At 34.9% G+C, this 17,440-nt stretch overlaps 1 protein-coding gene across 16 annotated transcripts in view; it reads left to right on the top strand.

Moving 5' to 3' along the window:
* CCDC18 (coiled-coil domain containing 18) overlaps window positions 1–17,440 on the top strand; it is a 126,492-nt gene that overhangs the window by 17,706 nt on the left and 91,346 nt on the right. For all 16 annotated transcript variants that reach the window (XR_004528209.2, XR_012334511.1, XR_004528208.2 and 13 more), the window contains 5 exons: window positions 4,614–4,710; window positions 6,124–6,245; window positions 7,179–7,470; window positions 10,162–10,286; window positions 11,143–11,303. Coding sequence is in view for 13 of the 16 variants with exons in the window: in XM_033863408.2 (XP_033719299.1) it covers window positions 4,614–4,710; window positions 6,124–6,245; window positions 7,179–7,470; window positions 10,162–10,286; window positions 11,143–11,303 (797 nt within the window). In the remaining 3 variants the exon portion in view is untranslated. The remainder of the gene's footprint in view (window positions 1–4,613; window positions 4,711–6,123; window positions 6,246–7,178; window positions 7,471–10,161; window positions 10,287–11,142; window positions 11,304–17,440) is intronic.

Below are 17,440 nucleotides of genomic sequence, written 5' to 3'. Positions count from 1 at the left end.
CCTGGTCCTGGGGTGATTAGGACAGGAGAATATTAGCCCGGTGTGTAAGAGCCAGATAGAGGAATGGGGAGTGGGCTCTGGATTGCTTAGTTTGTGTATGAAAGGTACACTCCCATGTGCAAAGTTTATTAATCTCTGAGAATTGGCTAGCCCTGGAAGGGCCAGTCTTCCTAGGGTCAGTAATGCCCCAGATGTCAAAATATCAGACTAAAAAGACATACTTAATACAATGGAGAAAATAATAAAGCTTCTTTGAAAGCCTTAAGAGAAGATGTAACTAATGAGATGTATACCATTTTTCTGGAAGGGAACCTAACGTAAAGGTGTCAGTTTTTCCTAAAATAGTTTATGCATTCAGTACAATTCCAATCGATATCCCAACAAAATTTTTGGTAGAGCTTAATGAACTGACCCTAAAAATCATGTGGAAGAACCAATGTCCAAGAACAAACAAGGCACTTTTGAAGCTGTAGACCAAGGTAGAGAACATGTCTATAGATAACAAGACTTCTAAAGTTATACTAATTAAGTCAATGTGATATTGGTATAGGAATAAACAAAAAAATCAGTGGTACAGAACAGAGACTCTTAAGCAAACATGCATACAGTGGAATCTTCATAATGTAACAGGTGGCATTACAAATCAGGGCAAAGGATGGAAGAATCAATAATTAAGGTGCTGGACAAACTGACATCATGTGTTTCATATGTGATATAGTGAGAAGGGTACAACACCATTTATGTGGTATGCCTCTTGAGAATGAATAGCCTGAAACTAATCATGAGGAAACATCAGACAAGCTCAGGTTGGTCTTCTGTAAAACAACTGTTTATTCTTCAAAAATGTCACTGTCATGAAAGACTGAGAAAAGCTGAGAAGATGTTCCAGATTAAGGAGACTAAAGAGACATGATAACTAAAAGCAGTAAGTGACCCTGGATCAGAAGAAGGAAAATTCCATAAAGAAATTATTGGAATAATTAATAAAATTTATATATGAATTGTGTATTAGTAATATTGTATCAATTTTAGATTTCTTAAATTTGATAGTTACTTGTGGTTATATTACTAACTTGTGGTTATATTACTAGTTACTCTAGGATATATAGTTCAGTGCAAAAAAAATCTCTCAAGTGAGAGACATAAAGCAATGGTGGCAAAATATCAAAAAGTGGTGAATCCACATTAAGGGTGTACTGACTTAATTTTAAAAACAAATACTTCAGGAGGACTTCCCTGGGGTTCCAGTGGGTAAGACTCTGCTCTCCCAATGCAGGGGGCCCAGGTTCGATCCCTGGTCGGGGAACTAGATCCTGCATGCATGCTACAACTAAGGAGTTTCCATGCCACAACTAAGAGTGCATGCTGCAACTAAGAAGTCTGCATGCTGCAACTGAAAGATCCCACATGCAGCTACGAAGATCCCACATGCTGCAACTAAGACCCAGTGCAGCCTAAATAAATAAATAAATATTTGAAAAAAAACTTCAAAAAATAATTCTGGGAGAATTAATTCTTGATTAAAAAATTAAATTAGATTCCTGCCTCATACTATACCTGCATTAAAAAAAAAATTCTAGATGGATTAAAGGCCCAATTGTGAAAAGTAAAACTTTTAGAGAAAATACATGAGAATAGTTTCTGTGTTGTCTCATGGTAGGGAAGAATGTTTTTTGTTTTTTGTTTTTTGTTTTTTGCGGTATGCGGGCCTCTCACTGTTGTGGTCTCTCCCGTTGCGGAGCACAGGCTCCGGCTGCGGAGGCTCAGCGGCCATGGCTCACGGGCCCAGCCGCTCCGCGGCATGTGGGATCCTCCCGGACAGGGGCACGAACCCGCGTCCCCTGCATCGGCAGGTGGACTCTCAACCACTGCGCCACCAGGGAAGCCCCGGGAAGAATGTTTTATATGAGAATAGTTTATGTGTTGTCTCATGGTAGGGAAGAATGTTTTAAAATGAGAGCAAAAAAGCATGAATATTACAGGAAAAGATTGCTAAATTTTAAGTCCATTAAAATAAAAACCCTTTTGTTTATAAAACTCATCAAGTAAAAAGTGAAAAAGACAAGACTAATGTTGGGGAAATATTTGCAAGTAATATAATTCACAAAGATTAATATCCGGAATTTGTAAAGAACTCTCACAAATCAATAAGAAAAGGCAGGGTTGGGGGGAGATATCCAATAGACAAAGAATCTGTAGAGGTAAAGGACGGGAAACTCAAATATCCAATGAAACATGAAAGTTGCTTAACCTCACTGTCATCAAAAATGTAAATTAAAACTACAGTGAGGTTGTAAAGCTACAAACATGTCATACTATTAGATTGGCAAAAGTTTTAAATTTGATGGTATTGTAGTAACTCACTGAGCATTTATTATGTGTAAACACTTTTCTAAGTGCTTTAGGTATATAACTTATTTATTCCTCACACAATCATAAGAGTTTGATAATATCCTCATTTTATAGATGAAGAAACTGAATTAGAGAGAAGTTAAGGTCACCCATTTAGAAAGTGGTAGAGGTAGAATTTGAACCCAAACACTGTGGCTCTAGGGCCCAATGAATTGAATACCGTGACAGAAGATTACGATATTTCATTGAATGTAAGATTCCACAGATTTTAAGGTGTACCATTATTTTAGTAATCACTAAGAAAAAATATCATGAAACTATGGTATACCATCAATCGTAAAATACATGATAATTTTAGAGATGTTAAAAATGTGAAAACAATGTGCCTCTTACAGTGGATGAACTATGATGTATTGTTTGTGGATATTTTGGTCAACATGTGAATGTACAAAATGTATGATGATAATAAAACAAAGTCACACTAGGGTTACCTCTGTGGAAGAAGTCAGGGGAATAGGATTTGGAGGTGAACAGGGACCTCAACTCTGTAATGTCTATAATGTTTTGTTTGCTTAAAATAAAAAGGCTACATGAAACAAAAATAGCAAAGAGTTAAGATTCACAAAAGTTGGGTTGGGAGTACATGTATATATTTATCCATTCTTTTCTGTGTGGCTGAAAATATTATGACCTTTTTATAAATATTGGTGGTAGGACTTCCCTGGTGGCACAGTGGTTAAGGATCCGCCTGCCAATGCAGGGGACACGGGTTTGAGCCCTGGTCTGGGAAGATCCCACATGCTGTGGAGCAACTAAGCCCATGAGCCACAACTACTGAGCCTGCACTCTAGAGCCTGCAAGCCACAACTACTGAGCCCACGTGCCACAACTACTGTGCGCCTAGAGCCCATGCTCCGCAACAAGAGAAGCCACCGCAATGAGAAGCCCGCGCACTGCAACGAGGAATAACCCCCGCTCGCTGCATCTAGAGAAAGCCTGCACACAGCAACAAAGACCCAACACAGCCAAAAAATAAAAATAAATAAATAAAGCTATTAAATCTGGTCAAAAGTATGGACCATTTAAAAAATAAAAAGTGAAAAGAACAGGTATCCTTTGCTCTCTGAATTCCAGCTATGCCAACTAAGGAATGGAATATATTCTCGTAGATTTTCAAATAAATCCCTTATTGTTTAAACTCTTTTTTATTTGAAACTTGGAACCAGACAAACATCTCTGATATCCACAGTTGCTGTCCAAATTTAAGAACCCCATATATTCAGGAAATAAGAGATACTTTCACTTGAATTTGTAAGCCAATAGAGAAGAGACTGAAAATACAGAAGAGTCCTGAAAGGGAAGAACTAAGATCCAGAGTATAGATAAAGGAATTCACCTTGGATAAGAGAAGAGTCACTAACTTCAAAATAATGTGATGAAAATAAGTTTAAATATAGAAAAATTTTTAGATGTGGATATGAAATTGACCAAGTTCCAGCCTAGTAGTTTCAATTCACTGTGAGAGGTATGAAGAAAGGTCAGGATGAACTAAGAGGTGAGACAGAATGGTTGGGCTTGCTTGGTAGTGGTTGGATTTTGTTGTTCAGATTTTATATCTTTTTTGAAAATTTACTTGGCCTTTTCAAAGATCACAGGATCTACTGAGTACTTTTTTTTTTTTTTTTTTAATTTGCAGTATGTGGGCCTCTCAATGTTGTGGCCTCTCCCATTGCGGAGCAGGCTCCGGACGCACAGGCTCAGCGGCCATGGCTCACGGGCCCAGCCACTCCGCGGCATGTGGGATCTTTCCGGACCGGGGCACGAACCCGTGTCCCCTGCATCGGCAGGCAGACTCTCAACCACTGCGCCACCAGGGAAGCCCTACTGAGTATTTTTAGTATACTAGACAGTGGATTGATTCTGTAATACCTGATCTTTGAAAATTTATCATATAGCCTCAGGCAACTTCCCTAATCTGTCTTTTCCAGACAGAGAAAAAATTGCCAACACATAAGAATGTCTGTATGTTTCAAAGTTTATAAGTATTTTATGTTCTATATTATTTTTCATATAGATATCATAGGAAATTATTGTAGTCTAGTCTTCATTTTTCATTTTGCCATTTTAAGGCTTATACTCTTTTTTAACACCGAAAAATCTGCTTCTCTCTAGTTATTCCTTATAATTAAATATAGGTTATTTTGGAACTTACATACACAAGTACAGAGCATTCTTTTATTAATTATCTCGTTAAATTCTAGAGCTGAACAACAAAGGAATGAAGCACTATATAATGCTGAAGAGCTAAGTAAAGCTTTCCAACATTATGAAGAAAAGATGGCTGAAAAACTGGAAAAGGTAAGAGGCAGTTTTGCAAATTCAGTGTTTTGTATTACCATCCACATTCTGAAAATATAGACATAAATAGAATATCTTTATATATGGTTAAAGTGGGGAGTAATTTTTATGATCTCATTCATAATAAAATCATTGAAATAAAGAATTTATAATTATTAGTTAAGTATAATATTTACCATCTTCTTATAATGAGCAGAAACTTTCTTATCCAGAGAAGGAAAAGAGTGGAGACAAGGGACAAAATGTAGAGAAAGATGGGGTGAGTGAGCAGTTTAGAGCTATAGAAGTAAAAGCAGGAAATTTGTTCCTATCACCTCAGTGAAAATGAAGGCAGAGTAGATTATGTAGCCTTTAATTGGTCTCCTTAGACATAACACCCTGAGAGAGACTCACTTCTGCCTTTCAGAGGGAAGGTTCCTTGAATAGGTTCTACATAGTAATATAGTGGCTTAATTACATTCATTGAATATCTTCAAGTAATACCACATGATAATAAACCTGTTTGGAGGGAGGCCACATGTTGGACCTTAAGATAAATTCTTTATATCCTTAATTAATATAAATTCTTTATATCCTTAATATTTACGAATTCTGTTCGAAGAAAGGTAGAAGGATAGAAGAAATATTAAAAATAAGAAAAATTTAAGATCCCATTAGATACTGACGTCTTAAGTGTGAATTAATAAGATCACTGTTTTGAAAGCCTTGGTAAAGGTCCCCGTGAGAAAGAAATATTGTAGAAGGGATTTTTAATAAGGTAATCTGGACTGGGAGGTAGAATACTTAGTAGGGAGAATATCCTCCTAGAGAGGGAGGACTTTATAGAGGAAAGAGAGGAAAATGTAAGAGATGATTTTTTTCATACTCCTAACTTAGGATTATAAATTTCGAACTGCTCAGCAGAGCCCTATAGTTAGATAGATATAACAAAGGAAGTGGGGCAGATCTGTCCAGTCCTCTATTTCCACTGCTCAAACCTGGATGCTTGACTTTTATCTGTTTTAAATTTGGGGCTGTGATTTCCTTGGGAGTATTCTGTGGCTAAAATTTCAAAAATTACTTCTCTGGAACATTTACACTAAAGTTAGCCTTTAGTAACTTGATGCAGCATCTCTACATGAGTTGCTTGCCTTGTCTACATAGAGCAGAACAATTCTGCTTTCAGGTAATCATGCTGTTGTTCCTTTCTTGTAGGCTCTTAACCATTTCTGGACAGGTGGTAGCATTCCCCCCTCCCTGTTCTTTGTTGCTGGAAGTTCATTTTGCTCCTTTCACTACAAGGCTGGGGACTTAAACTTGTGGAGTACTTACTCCACTCTCCTGCTTATTTCCGAAATCACTACATTTTAATTTGAAATACCTAAAACTTATGGCCACATTAGTGCATCCACTGAAAACAAATTATTGTTTTAGGTTCAAGCTGAAGAAGCAATATTAGAGAAAAATCTGATTAACTGCGAAAAAGAAAATAAAAGGCTACAGGAAGAGTGTGGTCTATATAAAAGTGAACTTGAAATTCTGAAGGAGAAATTAAGGTACAGTATCCTATTGTAAAAAAAGGATTTTTGTGTGGAAATAGAGAAAAAACTGAAACATTTAAAAATAGAATATTTTGAATTCTGTAATTATGGGCTTAAATAATGTAGAAAGATAGGCGTCCATGACTGAAATTGTTTTCTACTTGTAAATTTAGGATTTTAAATGAATAAAACATGTGTTGATGTTAGTATACTTGTAAATATAGAGTAATGTGATCAACATATTTGCTTTGAATATATTTAGAAAAAATTAACACAGATGTAGTGTCCTTGTAGTGTGACCACATTAGCTAGTAAAATATGTATTCTTCAAATCATGAAGCATCACCTAGTGTAACCTCATTTCAGAGATGTTAAAAATGTGATAAAGGGAACTGATGAAATACAATAACAGTTCTAAACAGTAGATTGTTCTAATGTTTGACATGTTTTTATAGGTATACACATATAGGTTTAAAAACGCTGCATAGTAATCTGTTAATGGTTAATTAGATTTTATCTTTTAGAGTTGTGGCTAATAAATAGTTTGTGATTTTTTTCCTTATACTATCTAAAACTTTCTTGATGCTGCAAAACATTGTGTCAGGATTTTGGAGCTAACTCTCCTGTCATACAGTTTTTAAAAGGGAGCAGAAATATCTCCAAGGTAATGGGATTATTCTGCTCAACTACTTACTGTGAGACACTGGGCAAGTTTCATAACCTTTTGTTGCCTTGTTTTCCTCCATCCGTAAGCAGGGAGTAACAATAGTGCTAGCCACTTAAAGTTGTGAGTGCCTAGCATGCAGAAGGTAGGCACTCAGTAAATGTGAGCAAGTATTATTATTTCAGAATTAAGCTTTAAAATATTTAAAAAGCGAGATTAACTAAATATGATTATTGAAAGTAAATGTATGTTTTATTTTCATTTTTATGCTTTTTTCTTCATAGGCAGTTAAAAGAAGAAAATAATAATGGAAAAGAAAAATTAAGGATCATGGCAGTGAAAAATTCAGAAGTCATGGCACAACTAACTGAATCTAGACAAAGTATTCTTAAGCTAGAGAGTGAGTTAGAGGATAAAGACGAAATACTTAGAGAAAAATTTTCTCTGATGAATGAAAACCGAGAATTAAAAGTTCGTATTGCAACACAGAATGAGAGACTGGATTTGTGTCAGCAAGAAATAGAAAGTTCAAGGGTGGAACTGAGAAGTTTGGAAAAAATTATGTCCCAGTTGCCAGTAAGTATGTGTGACAAGGAAAATTTTACCCAAGTACTTTATAAGAGATCATAATTTCGTAGTTGCTTTATTACCTTCTATTTTTTTCCTCACGTCTGCTTTCAGTCATCAGTTCTTTTCTATCTAATCCTTTTTTCTGAACTTACCTTTCTACTATTCCATCCTTTCTCAATCTCTCAGATGCCATGTATAAGAATGCCACAGAATTTTTTAAAACAACAGTTTTAAAGGAACATTTATATACCACAGCGTTCACCCATTTTAAGTGTACTGTTCAATGATTTTTAGTAAATTTACAGATTCTGGAACAATCACCACAATCCAGTTTTCAAACACTTCTATCCCCCAAAGGTCCCTTGTGCCCATTTATAATCAGTCCCTGTACCCATCCCCACTCCTAGGGAATCACTAATCTACTTTCTGCCTATGGAGATTTGTCTTTTCTGGACATTTCATATAAATGAATTGTACAATATGTGGTCTTACGTTTCTTAATGTTTTTGAGGATCTTTCATTGTGATATATATCAGTATTTCATTTCTTTCTATTGTTTAATATTATTCCTTTGTATGGATATGCCACATTTTATTTATTCATTCACCAGTAGATGTATATTTCGGTTGTTTCCACTTTTGAACTATTATGAATGATGCTGTTATGAATATTTGCTTACAAGTCTCTGTCCACACATTTCTCTTGAGTAGATACCTAGAAGTAGAATTGCTGAGTCATGTGGTAAATTTATGCCAAACTTTTGCAAAGTGGCTGTACCATTTTACATTCTCACCAGCAAAATGTGAGGATTTCTGTTTCTCTACATCTTAGCCAACAATTGTTATTGTCTGTCTTTTTGATTGTAGCCATCTTAATGAGTATTACCTGGTATCACATTGTGGTTTTAATTTCCATTTCCCTGTTGACCATGTTGAGCAATTTTTCATATACTCTTAGAATGGTACAGAATATTAAATTGTTTTTATGGTAGCATCTGGCTACCTTTTCTCTATGAGTTATATATATGACCATATTTATAAGTGAGATTAGGAAGAAAGTAAGTATACTTGTGTCAGAAATTTGTTATTCATAGGTGCAAAGTAAAGGTGAAATCAGGAGATAAGATAAAGATAAGATAAATGTGTCATGATTGGTTTCACATATGGATGGCTGGTAGACTTTTACCAATTTTAAACTGTCATGGAATTATGAAGCTGAAAGGGACCTTAGTAATCATCTAATTCAGTATTATCATTTTATTGAATTGGTGAAGAAGTGTACCCAAGGAAGTAAATAATTTGTCCAGCTAGCTAGTGGCAGAGTTAAAAGCAGAACATACCATTCTTGGTTCCCATCCCCCTGCAATATCTACTTTCCTGGGATGCTGATTATTTGCTTAGATTTTTTTTTTAATTTTTTTTTTTTTTTTTTTTTGCCACGTGGCACGTGGGATCTTTGTTCCCAGGCCAGGGATCAAACCCGTGCCCGCTACAGTGGAAATGTGGAGTCTTAACCACTGGACCACCAGGGAAGTCCCTGTTTGCTTAGATTTCTAATGTACTGTTTGCTTTTGAAATTTGATAGTAATCAAATGCAGGTAGCATTCATTTTAAATTGATACTTCCTTTGACTCAGTATCAAGAATTACTTGATATGTGATTCTGAAAGTGGTGTGATAATATATGCTTGATCCCATATAACATGGTTTAGAAATGTGAATTTGTCTATTTCTAAAAAGTATGATTTTGTTATAGTTTGAAGGTAGTAGTCATTAAGTGCTTACCTTGCCCCTTTTCACAACTAATTTTTAAAATTATTATTCAGAACATACAGAATACATAAAGAGACCAATATAGCACATTTGCTAAATCTGGGAAACATATTCTGATATCTACTTCAGACATTTTTAGAATAAAAATTTATAGGGAAATAAAGCCTCAGTATGTACTTCATTAGATCCCCATTCTCTCCCTCTCTCCTCAGAGGTAGCCACTATTTTGAAATTCATATGTATCCTTCTTGCCCATATTTTAAATATTGCCACATACAGATGTATCCGGAAAAAAAATATATATAGTTCAGTGCATTTTTGAAAGTACAATATGTGCCTCTGTTGTTTTTCACTCAGTGTCATGTGATGTCTCCATAATGATTTATATAATGCAGATTTATTTTAACTATTGTAGTTTTCCCATTATGTTAATATTTCATAATGAATTTATACATTCTGTTGATGGCTGTTAGATTGTTTCTATTAAATTCACACAATTTTTCAAACTTACATAAAAAATAATTGTATCGGACTTCCCTGGTGGCACAGAGGTTAAGAATCTGCCTGCCAGTGCAGGAGACACAGGTTTGATCCCTGGCCCTGGAAGATCCCACATGCCGTGGAGCAACTAAGCCTGTGCGCCACAACTACTGAGCCTGGGCTCTGGAGCCTGCGAGCCACAACTGCTGAGCCCGCACACCACAACTACTGAAGCCCATATGCCTAGAGCCCATGCTCCGCAACAAGGGAAGCCACCACAAATGAGAAGCCCCCTCACCTCAACAAAGAGTAGCCCCTGCTCAATACAACTAGAGAAAGCCCGCGTGCAGCAATGAAGACCCAACGCAGCCATAAATAAATAAATAAATAAATAAATTGTATCATAGATATTGTAAGTTTATATATGTTTGTTTTTAAACTTGCAGTTAAAAAGAGAAATGTTTGGTTTTAAATCATCTCTGTCTAAGCACCAGATGAGTATTTTGTCAAACAAGGAAGACAGTTACATTGGCTGCTGTGAGACAAATAAAATGGTGATTTCGGAATTGAGGTACGGTTTTCAGATGCTGAAGTTTTAGCACATACAATGTGTTTTGAAAATTGGTAATTAAGATCTTTAGTTGAGAAGTTGAGAAATATACAGAAAAGTCTAGAGAGTATTATAACAAATATCCATATTTCCACAACTAAGAGCTGATTCTTAACATTTTTTGATATTTTTTTAAATCTGTTTCTTTAAATAAAAAATAAAACATTACAGGATAGATAATGCCCTTTGATCCTTAACACTAGTCCCATTCTCCTCCTAAGTATCTACCATCATGAGATGGATATCTATCCTTCAATTCATTTGTGTTTGTTTATACTCACACATATAAATATACTGTTTTTATATGTTTTGTAATTTTGCTTTTTCACTCAGCATCATTTTTAAAATTCATCGTGTCGAGGTAGGTAGGTAGAATGGTTGATCAATGGATGGACTAGTGTGGTTAGTTTAGTTTTAATAGCTGTATAAGAGTCTCTCCTACAACTACATCACAATTTATCTGTTCCTTTATCAATAGTTGCCTTATTTCTAGTTTTCCGCTATTACAAATAATGCTGCAAAGTCCATACTTACACATGTTTCCTGTACAATATGCGAGAATTTCTCTAGCAGATATTTCTAGAAGTAAAATTGCTGGGTCATAGGTTGTATACTATCAAGTTTCTAAAGTAGCTGAACCAGTTTACAGTGTAATCAGTTGTATATAAGACTTTCTGTATCTTGGCCAATAGTTGACTAATATCAGAGTTTAAAATTTTTTTTAATTAAAATTATTTTAATTTGAAAGGGGAAAATGGTTTGTGGTATTTTTATAGAATCTTTCTAATAATTTTTGGTTTATTTTCTTTTGTGCCAGGATTAAGCTTGCAATGAAAGAGGCAGAAATTCAAAAGCTTCAGGCAAACCTGACTGCTAATCAATTATCTCACAATCTTATTGCTTCTAATGACAACCAAGAAAGTGGCAAATTAAATAGTTTAGAAACAGAACCTGTAAAACTAGGAGGTAATCAAGTAGGTAAGTATATTATATTCAATTCTTATTATAAATTGTAATCAGAGTTCTTTATGATAGTTTTTTAAAGAAACAGATTATCAACTGGTTACTATTATCAAACATACTTGATAATCTGTTATTACTACTTATGTGTTAAGACAGTAAAAATTATTTCAAAATTCTTGAACTTTGCATCATTCTTTAAAAATATATTTTTGAAGTAAAATTTACTTACAGTAGGATGCATCCATTTAAAATAAAAGTTCAATGCTTTTTGTCAGATTTTTTTTTAAAATAAATTTATTTATTTATTTTTGGCTGCCTTGGGTCTTTGTTACTGCACACGGGCTTTCTCTAGCTGCGGTGAGTGGGGACTACTCTTCGTTGTGGTGCATGGTCTTCTCATTGTGGTGGCTTATCTTGTTGCAGAGCATGGGCTCTAGGCTCATGGGCTTCAGTAGTTGTGGCATGCAGGCTCAGTAGTTGTGGCTCGCGGGCTCTAGAGTGCAGGCTCAGTAGTTGTGGCGCACGGGCTTAGTTGCTCCATGGCATGTGGGATCTTCCCGGACCAGGGTTCGAACCCGTGTCCCCTGCATTGCCAGGCGGATTCTTAACCACTGCACCACCAGGGAAGTCCAGATGTTTGTTTTTTTCATATGGTTATACCCTTGTTACCATCACCACAATCAAGACATACAGTAGTCCCTGCCTATCCTCCCAGGATACATTCCAGGACCCCCGGTGGATGCCTGAAGCTGCAGATAGTATGAAACCCTATGTACTACTATGTTTTTTCCTATACATACATGCCTGTGATGAAGTTTAATTTGTAACTTAGGCACAGTAAGAGATTAACAACAATAATAATAAAATAGAACAATTATAACAGTATACTATAATAAAAGTTATGTGAATGTGGCCTCTCTCTCCCTCAAAATATCTTATTGTACAAATTTAATACCTTTTCTATCTTCACACATTGTGGCTATAACTTTTGCAGTTTGACGTGTGATAACAAAACTAGCACAAATTTCTTTTTTCTTTACAATTTCCTGGATTGAAGAGTCTTACTGTAGATCTTAGCAACCTCAGCATACAACTTTTTTTCTTATTAAGTTTAGTACTTTCACCTTTTCGCTTAAAGGGAGCATGTTACGGCTTCTTTTATATTTGAATTGCTAGCATCACTACTCTTGCACTTTGGGACCATTATTAAGTAAAATAAGGATTACTTGAACACATGCACTGCGGTACTGCAACAGTTGATTTGATAACCTAGTTGGCCACTAAGTGACTAACGGGTGGGATACATGGACAAAGGGATTATTATTCACATCCTAGGCAGGGCGGAGCTGGACGGCAAGGGACAGTGTGAGACTTCATCACACTACTCAGAACGGCACACAGTTTATAACTTATGAATTGTTTATTTCTGGAATTTTCCATTTATTATTTTCGAGCCTCAGTTGACAGCAGGTAACTGAAACCATGGAATGCAAAAACTAGGATAAGGGAGGACTACTGTATAACATTTCCCTCAGGATCCATATACTCCTTCCCAGTTACTTTGGGTTTAATTTTCTCTTCTTTTTAAATTTTTCTTAAAGTGAAAGCTTAGATTATTGACTTTAAATCTTTCTTCTTTTCAAATGTAAGTATTTAAAGGTACAAACTTCCCTTTAGTCAATGCTTTAGCTGAATCCCATTAATTTTATATGTTATGCTTTTATTTTATTCAGTTCAAAATATAATATCTCTTGTGTGTGTTTATTTCCAAATATTTAGTCATTTTCCAGATACCTCTGTGTTATTAGTGGTGGACATTAGGTTGGTTTCATTAAACAAATGAATTCATGAATGTACCCGATTTCAATTTTTTAAATATTTTGAGACTCAGTTTATTGGCCAGCATATGGTCTATTTTGGTGAATATTCCAGATTCACTTGAAAAAATTCTGTATTCTGTAATTATTGGGTGAAATTTTTTTTTGCACTTCTTTTGAGATATAGTTGACATGCAGCATTATGTAAGTTTGTGTATAGTGTAATGAGTTGACTTACATATGTTATGATTTCCACAGTAAATTTGGTAACATTGTCATCTCATTTACATACCAAAAAAAAAGGAAAAAAGTTTTAAGATCTACTCTCTTAAATTTCAAATATACTATACAACAGTGTAACTTATTATCATCATGTTGTACATTATGGATCCACTTTTACTTTTAATATACTTAGTTCTTAGCCAATAATTAACATGAAGAAACCACCGTGTAGAAGAAAACTTGCAGTATTTGTACTAATAGCAAATCACTTGAATACCTTATATATGATTATCTAGGTTATTAGGTAGTCTTTTTAAGACTCTTTAGGTTTTGTTTATTTGTTTCTTTGTTGCTTTTAAAAATTTGAATATTTCCCTTTCTTCCTTTCTTTTTCTTTCTTTCTTTATCATTAAAGTATAATTGACCTACAACACTGTTAGTTCCAGGTGCACAACATAAAGATTCGACATTACAAAATCACCACAATAAGTCTAGTTACCATCTGTCACCATACAATGTTATTACAATATTATTGACTGTATTCCCCATACTGTACCTTTCATCCCCATGACTCATTTATTTTGTAACTGAAAGTTTGTGCCTCTTAATGTCTCTCACCTATTTTATTTATCTCCTCCTCCTTCCCCTTCCCCAACTGCAACCACCAGTTTGTTCTCTGTATCTATGTCTGTTTCTGTTTTGTTACGTTTCTTCATTTGTTTTGTTTTTTAGAGTCCATATATAAATGAAATCATACAGTATTTGTCTTTGTCTAGCTTATTTCACTTAGCATAATACCATCTAGATCAATCAGTGTTGTTTCAAATGGCAGGATTTCATTCTGTTTCATGGCTGACTAATATTCTATTGTATAAATACAGTTTACATATTCATCTTCTTTATCCATTTATCAATTGATGGGCACTTAGGTTGCTACCATATTTTGGCTATTGTAAATAATGCTGCAATGAACATGGGAGTGCAGATATCTTTTCTAATTAATATTTTGTTTTCTTCAGAAAAAAACCCAGAAGTGGAATTGCTGGGTCATATGGTAGTTCTGTTTTTAATTTTTGAGAAACCCCCATACTGTTTTCCACAGTAGCTGTACCAGTTTACATTCCTGCTAGCAGGGCACCAGGGTTCCGTTTTTTCCACATTCTTGTCAACCCTTGTTATTTCTTGTCTTTTTGATAATAGCATTTCTAACATGTGTGAGGTGATATCTCATTGTGGTTTTGATTAGATTTCCATGATTCGTGTTGTTAAGCACCTTTTCATGTACCTTGTTGGCCATTGGTGTCTTGTCTGGAAACATGTCTATTCAGATCCTTTTCCCTTTTTTTTTTTTTTTGCTGTTATATGAATTTTTAAATATATTTTGAATATTAACCTCTTATCAGATACATGATTTAGAAATATTTTTTCCCATTCCATAGGTTGACTTTTCATTTTATTGATGGTTTCTTTTGCTATACAGGAGATTTTTAGTTTGATGTAGTCCCACACATTTGTTTTTGCTTTTGGTGTAAAATCCAAAAAAAAAAAAAATCATTGCTGAGACTGATGTCTAATAGCTTACAGTCTGTTTTTTTTTTTTTTTTCCCTAGTAGTTTTATGGCTTTAGGTGTTATGTTCATGTCTTTAATCCATTTTAAGTTAATTTTTGTGTATGGTGTAAGATAATGGTCCAGTTTCATTTTTTTTGTATGTTGCTGTCCAGTTTTCCCGACACCATTTATTGAAGGGACTATCCTTTCCCCATGGAATACTCTTCACTCCTTTGTTGTAAATTAATTGACCATATATACATATATTTATTTATAGTCTTTCTGTTTTGTTCCATTGATCTATGTGTCTGTTTTTATGCCAGTACCATACTTTTTCTGATTACTATAACTTTGTAATATAGTTTGAAACCAGGAAGTGTAATGCCTCCAGTTTTGTTCTTCTTTCTCGTTTGTGGTTCCATATAAATATTTAGGATTGTTTGTTAATTTCTGTGAAAAATGCCATTGGAATTTTGATAGGGGTTGAATTGAATCAGTAGGTCACTTTGGGTTAGTATGGACAGTTTTACAATGTTAATTCTTCTAATCCAGGAGGATGAGATGTCTTTCCATTTATTTGTGTCTTCAATTTCTTTCATCAACATCTTGTAGTTTTCAGTATACAGATCTTTTACCTACTTGGTTATATTTATTCCTAAGTATTTTATTCTTTTTGACTCAATTGTAAATGGGGTTGTTCTCTAAATTTCTCTTTTTTTTTAATTGGTTAATTGTTTATTTATCAAGAGAAACTATTCCTTAGCCCAGATATTCATAGTTCATAGTTTCATAGTTCAGGAACACAGGTAAGTGACAAACTTCCATGGAACTCAACCCAAAGAAATTCTTTATATCCCCAAATCACTTTGCACTCTGAAAGATACCAACCTTCCTCACATCTCTTCAAAATATTTTATGGAATCATAATTTCTATAGAAATCTGCATATGCCTTCTTTCTTGGTTCAGCCACAGCAAACTTACAGAAAGTTGCAACTCCTAGGGAGACAGTGAGTGCTCCAACAATATGAAATCGCAGGTGCTTGGCCAGAAGGCCACACATCTGAGGTTTTGTCAAAGAACTGGAAGGCAGGGTAGTTTTTCTTGATAGCTCAACAACAACGTCCTTCCAGACTGATGGAGTAAATTTCTTTCTGATAGTTTATAGTTTACTCAGAATTAAGATTTTTTCCACTTGAAGTGAAATGTAGAAACTTTACAAGGTTATAGGTCTCTTTACCATCCATATTTTATATTGTAATTGTCCAGTGTATTATACCAGCATACACTGAAAACCTCACTAGACAATGCTATTTTTTCCTTTCAACTGTCATAATCTGATAGTTAATCACTGCAGCTTTTTGTTGATTAGTGTTTGCCTGGTAAAACTTTTTCCATCCTTTTAAACCTGTATCTTTATATATAAGTGAATTTCTAATAGAAAGCATATAATTGGTTCTTGCTTTAATAACCAGTGATTTTTACTCTTTTACTGGAATGTTTAGGTTACTTACATTTAATGTAATTATCGATCTTTTGGGGTTTAAATCTACCATCTTGGTATTTGTTTGCTTTCTATTCTATTGCCCTTTGTTCATCTTTCTTGCCTTCTTTTGAATGAATTATAGTATTTCATTTTTTTAATGTCCTCAATTGAGTAATTAATTATATCTCTTTTTTTTTAGTGGTTGCCCTAGTGGTTAACATATGCATCTTTAACTTATCATGCTCTATCTTCAAGTACAATGGGCTGCCAGTAGCAGAAATGACAGCAGAGAAAATTAGATATCTAAGTAATTAGAGGGAATACAGAAGAGAATGATGGGATCAGCAGAGGGAATTCTAGTTATTAGAGGTGGTGATAGTATATATCATATATTCTCTAATGTCACAGAAAAACAGAGACAATGATAGATTACTTAGAAATTGAATTATTAGGGATATGGAGAATTGATGGGAAATGGCTACTTATTCAGTCCTTGAAGGCATAGTACATCTGTACTTGTTTCCACATCTGTGTATTCTCAGGCAGTCATCTACATTATGCATCTACTTTATTTTTTTAAATTAATTTATTTATGACTGTTGGATCTTCGTTGCTGTGCGCGAGCTTTCTCTAGTTGTGTTGAGCAGAGTCTAGTCTTCGTTGCGGTGCGTGGTCTTCTCATTGCAGTGGCTTCTCTTGTTGCAGAGCATGGGCTTCAGTAGTTGCAGCATGTGGGCTCAGTAGTTGTGGCTCATGGGCTCTAGAGCACAGGCTCAGTAGTTGTGGCGCATGGGCTTAGTTGCTCCACGGCATATGGGATCTTCCTGGACCAGGGATTGAACCTCTGTTCCCTGCATTAGCAGTTGGATTCTTATCCACTGCACCACCAGGGAAATCCCTATGCATCTACTTTAAAGCACTCCTGAAAGCTTGTTTACCTTTGAGTGGGCATAGGTGTGTACATTTATAATGGAGAAAAGGTATATTCAAACAACTACCTCTGATAACCTTCAGTGTTTTTAAAAAGCATTACTGAGTTCTCATCAGCTCGTTTGGAATAAGAAGGATTCTCTGTTTTT

Source organism: Tursiops truncatus, chromosome 1, assembly GCF_011762595.2.
Source record: "Tursiops truncatus isolate mTurTru1 chromosome 1, mTurTru1.mat.Y, whole genome shotgun sequence".
In the NCBI taxonomy this organism is placed as follows: Eukaryota; Metazoa; Chordata; class Mammalia; order Artiodactyla; family Delphinidae; genus Tursiops; species Tursiops truncatus.
Note: the sequence above shows the minus strand (reverse complement) of the source record. Positions and strands in the feature narration are given on the sequence as shown.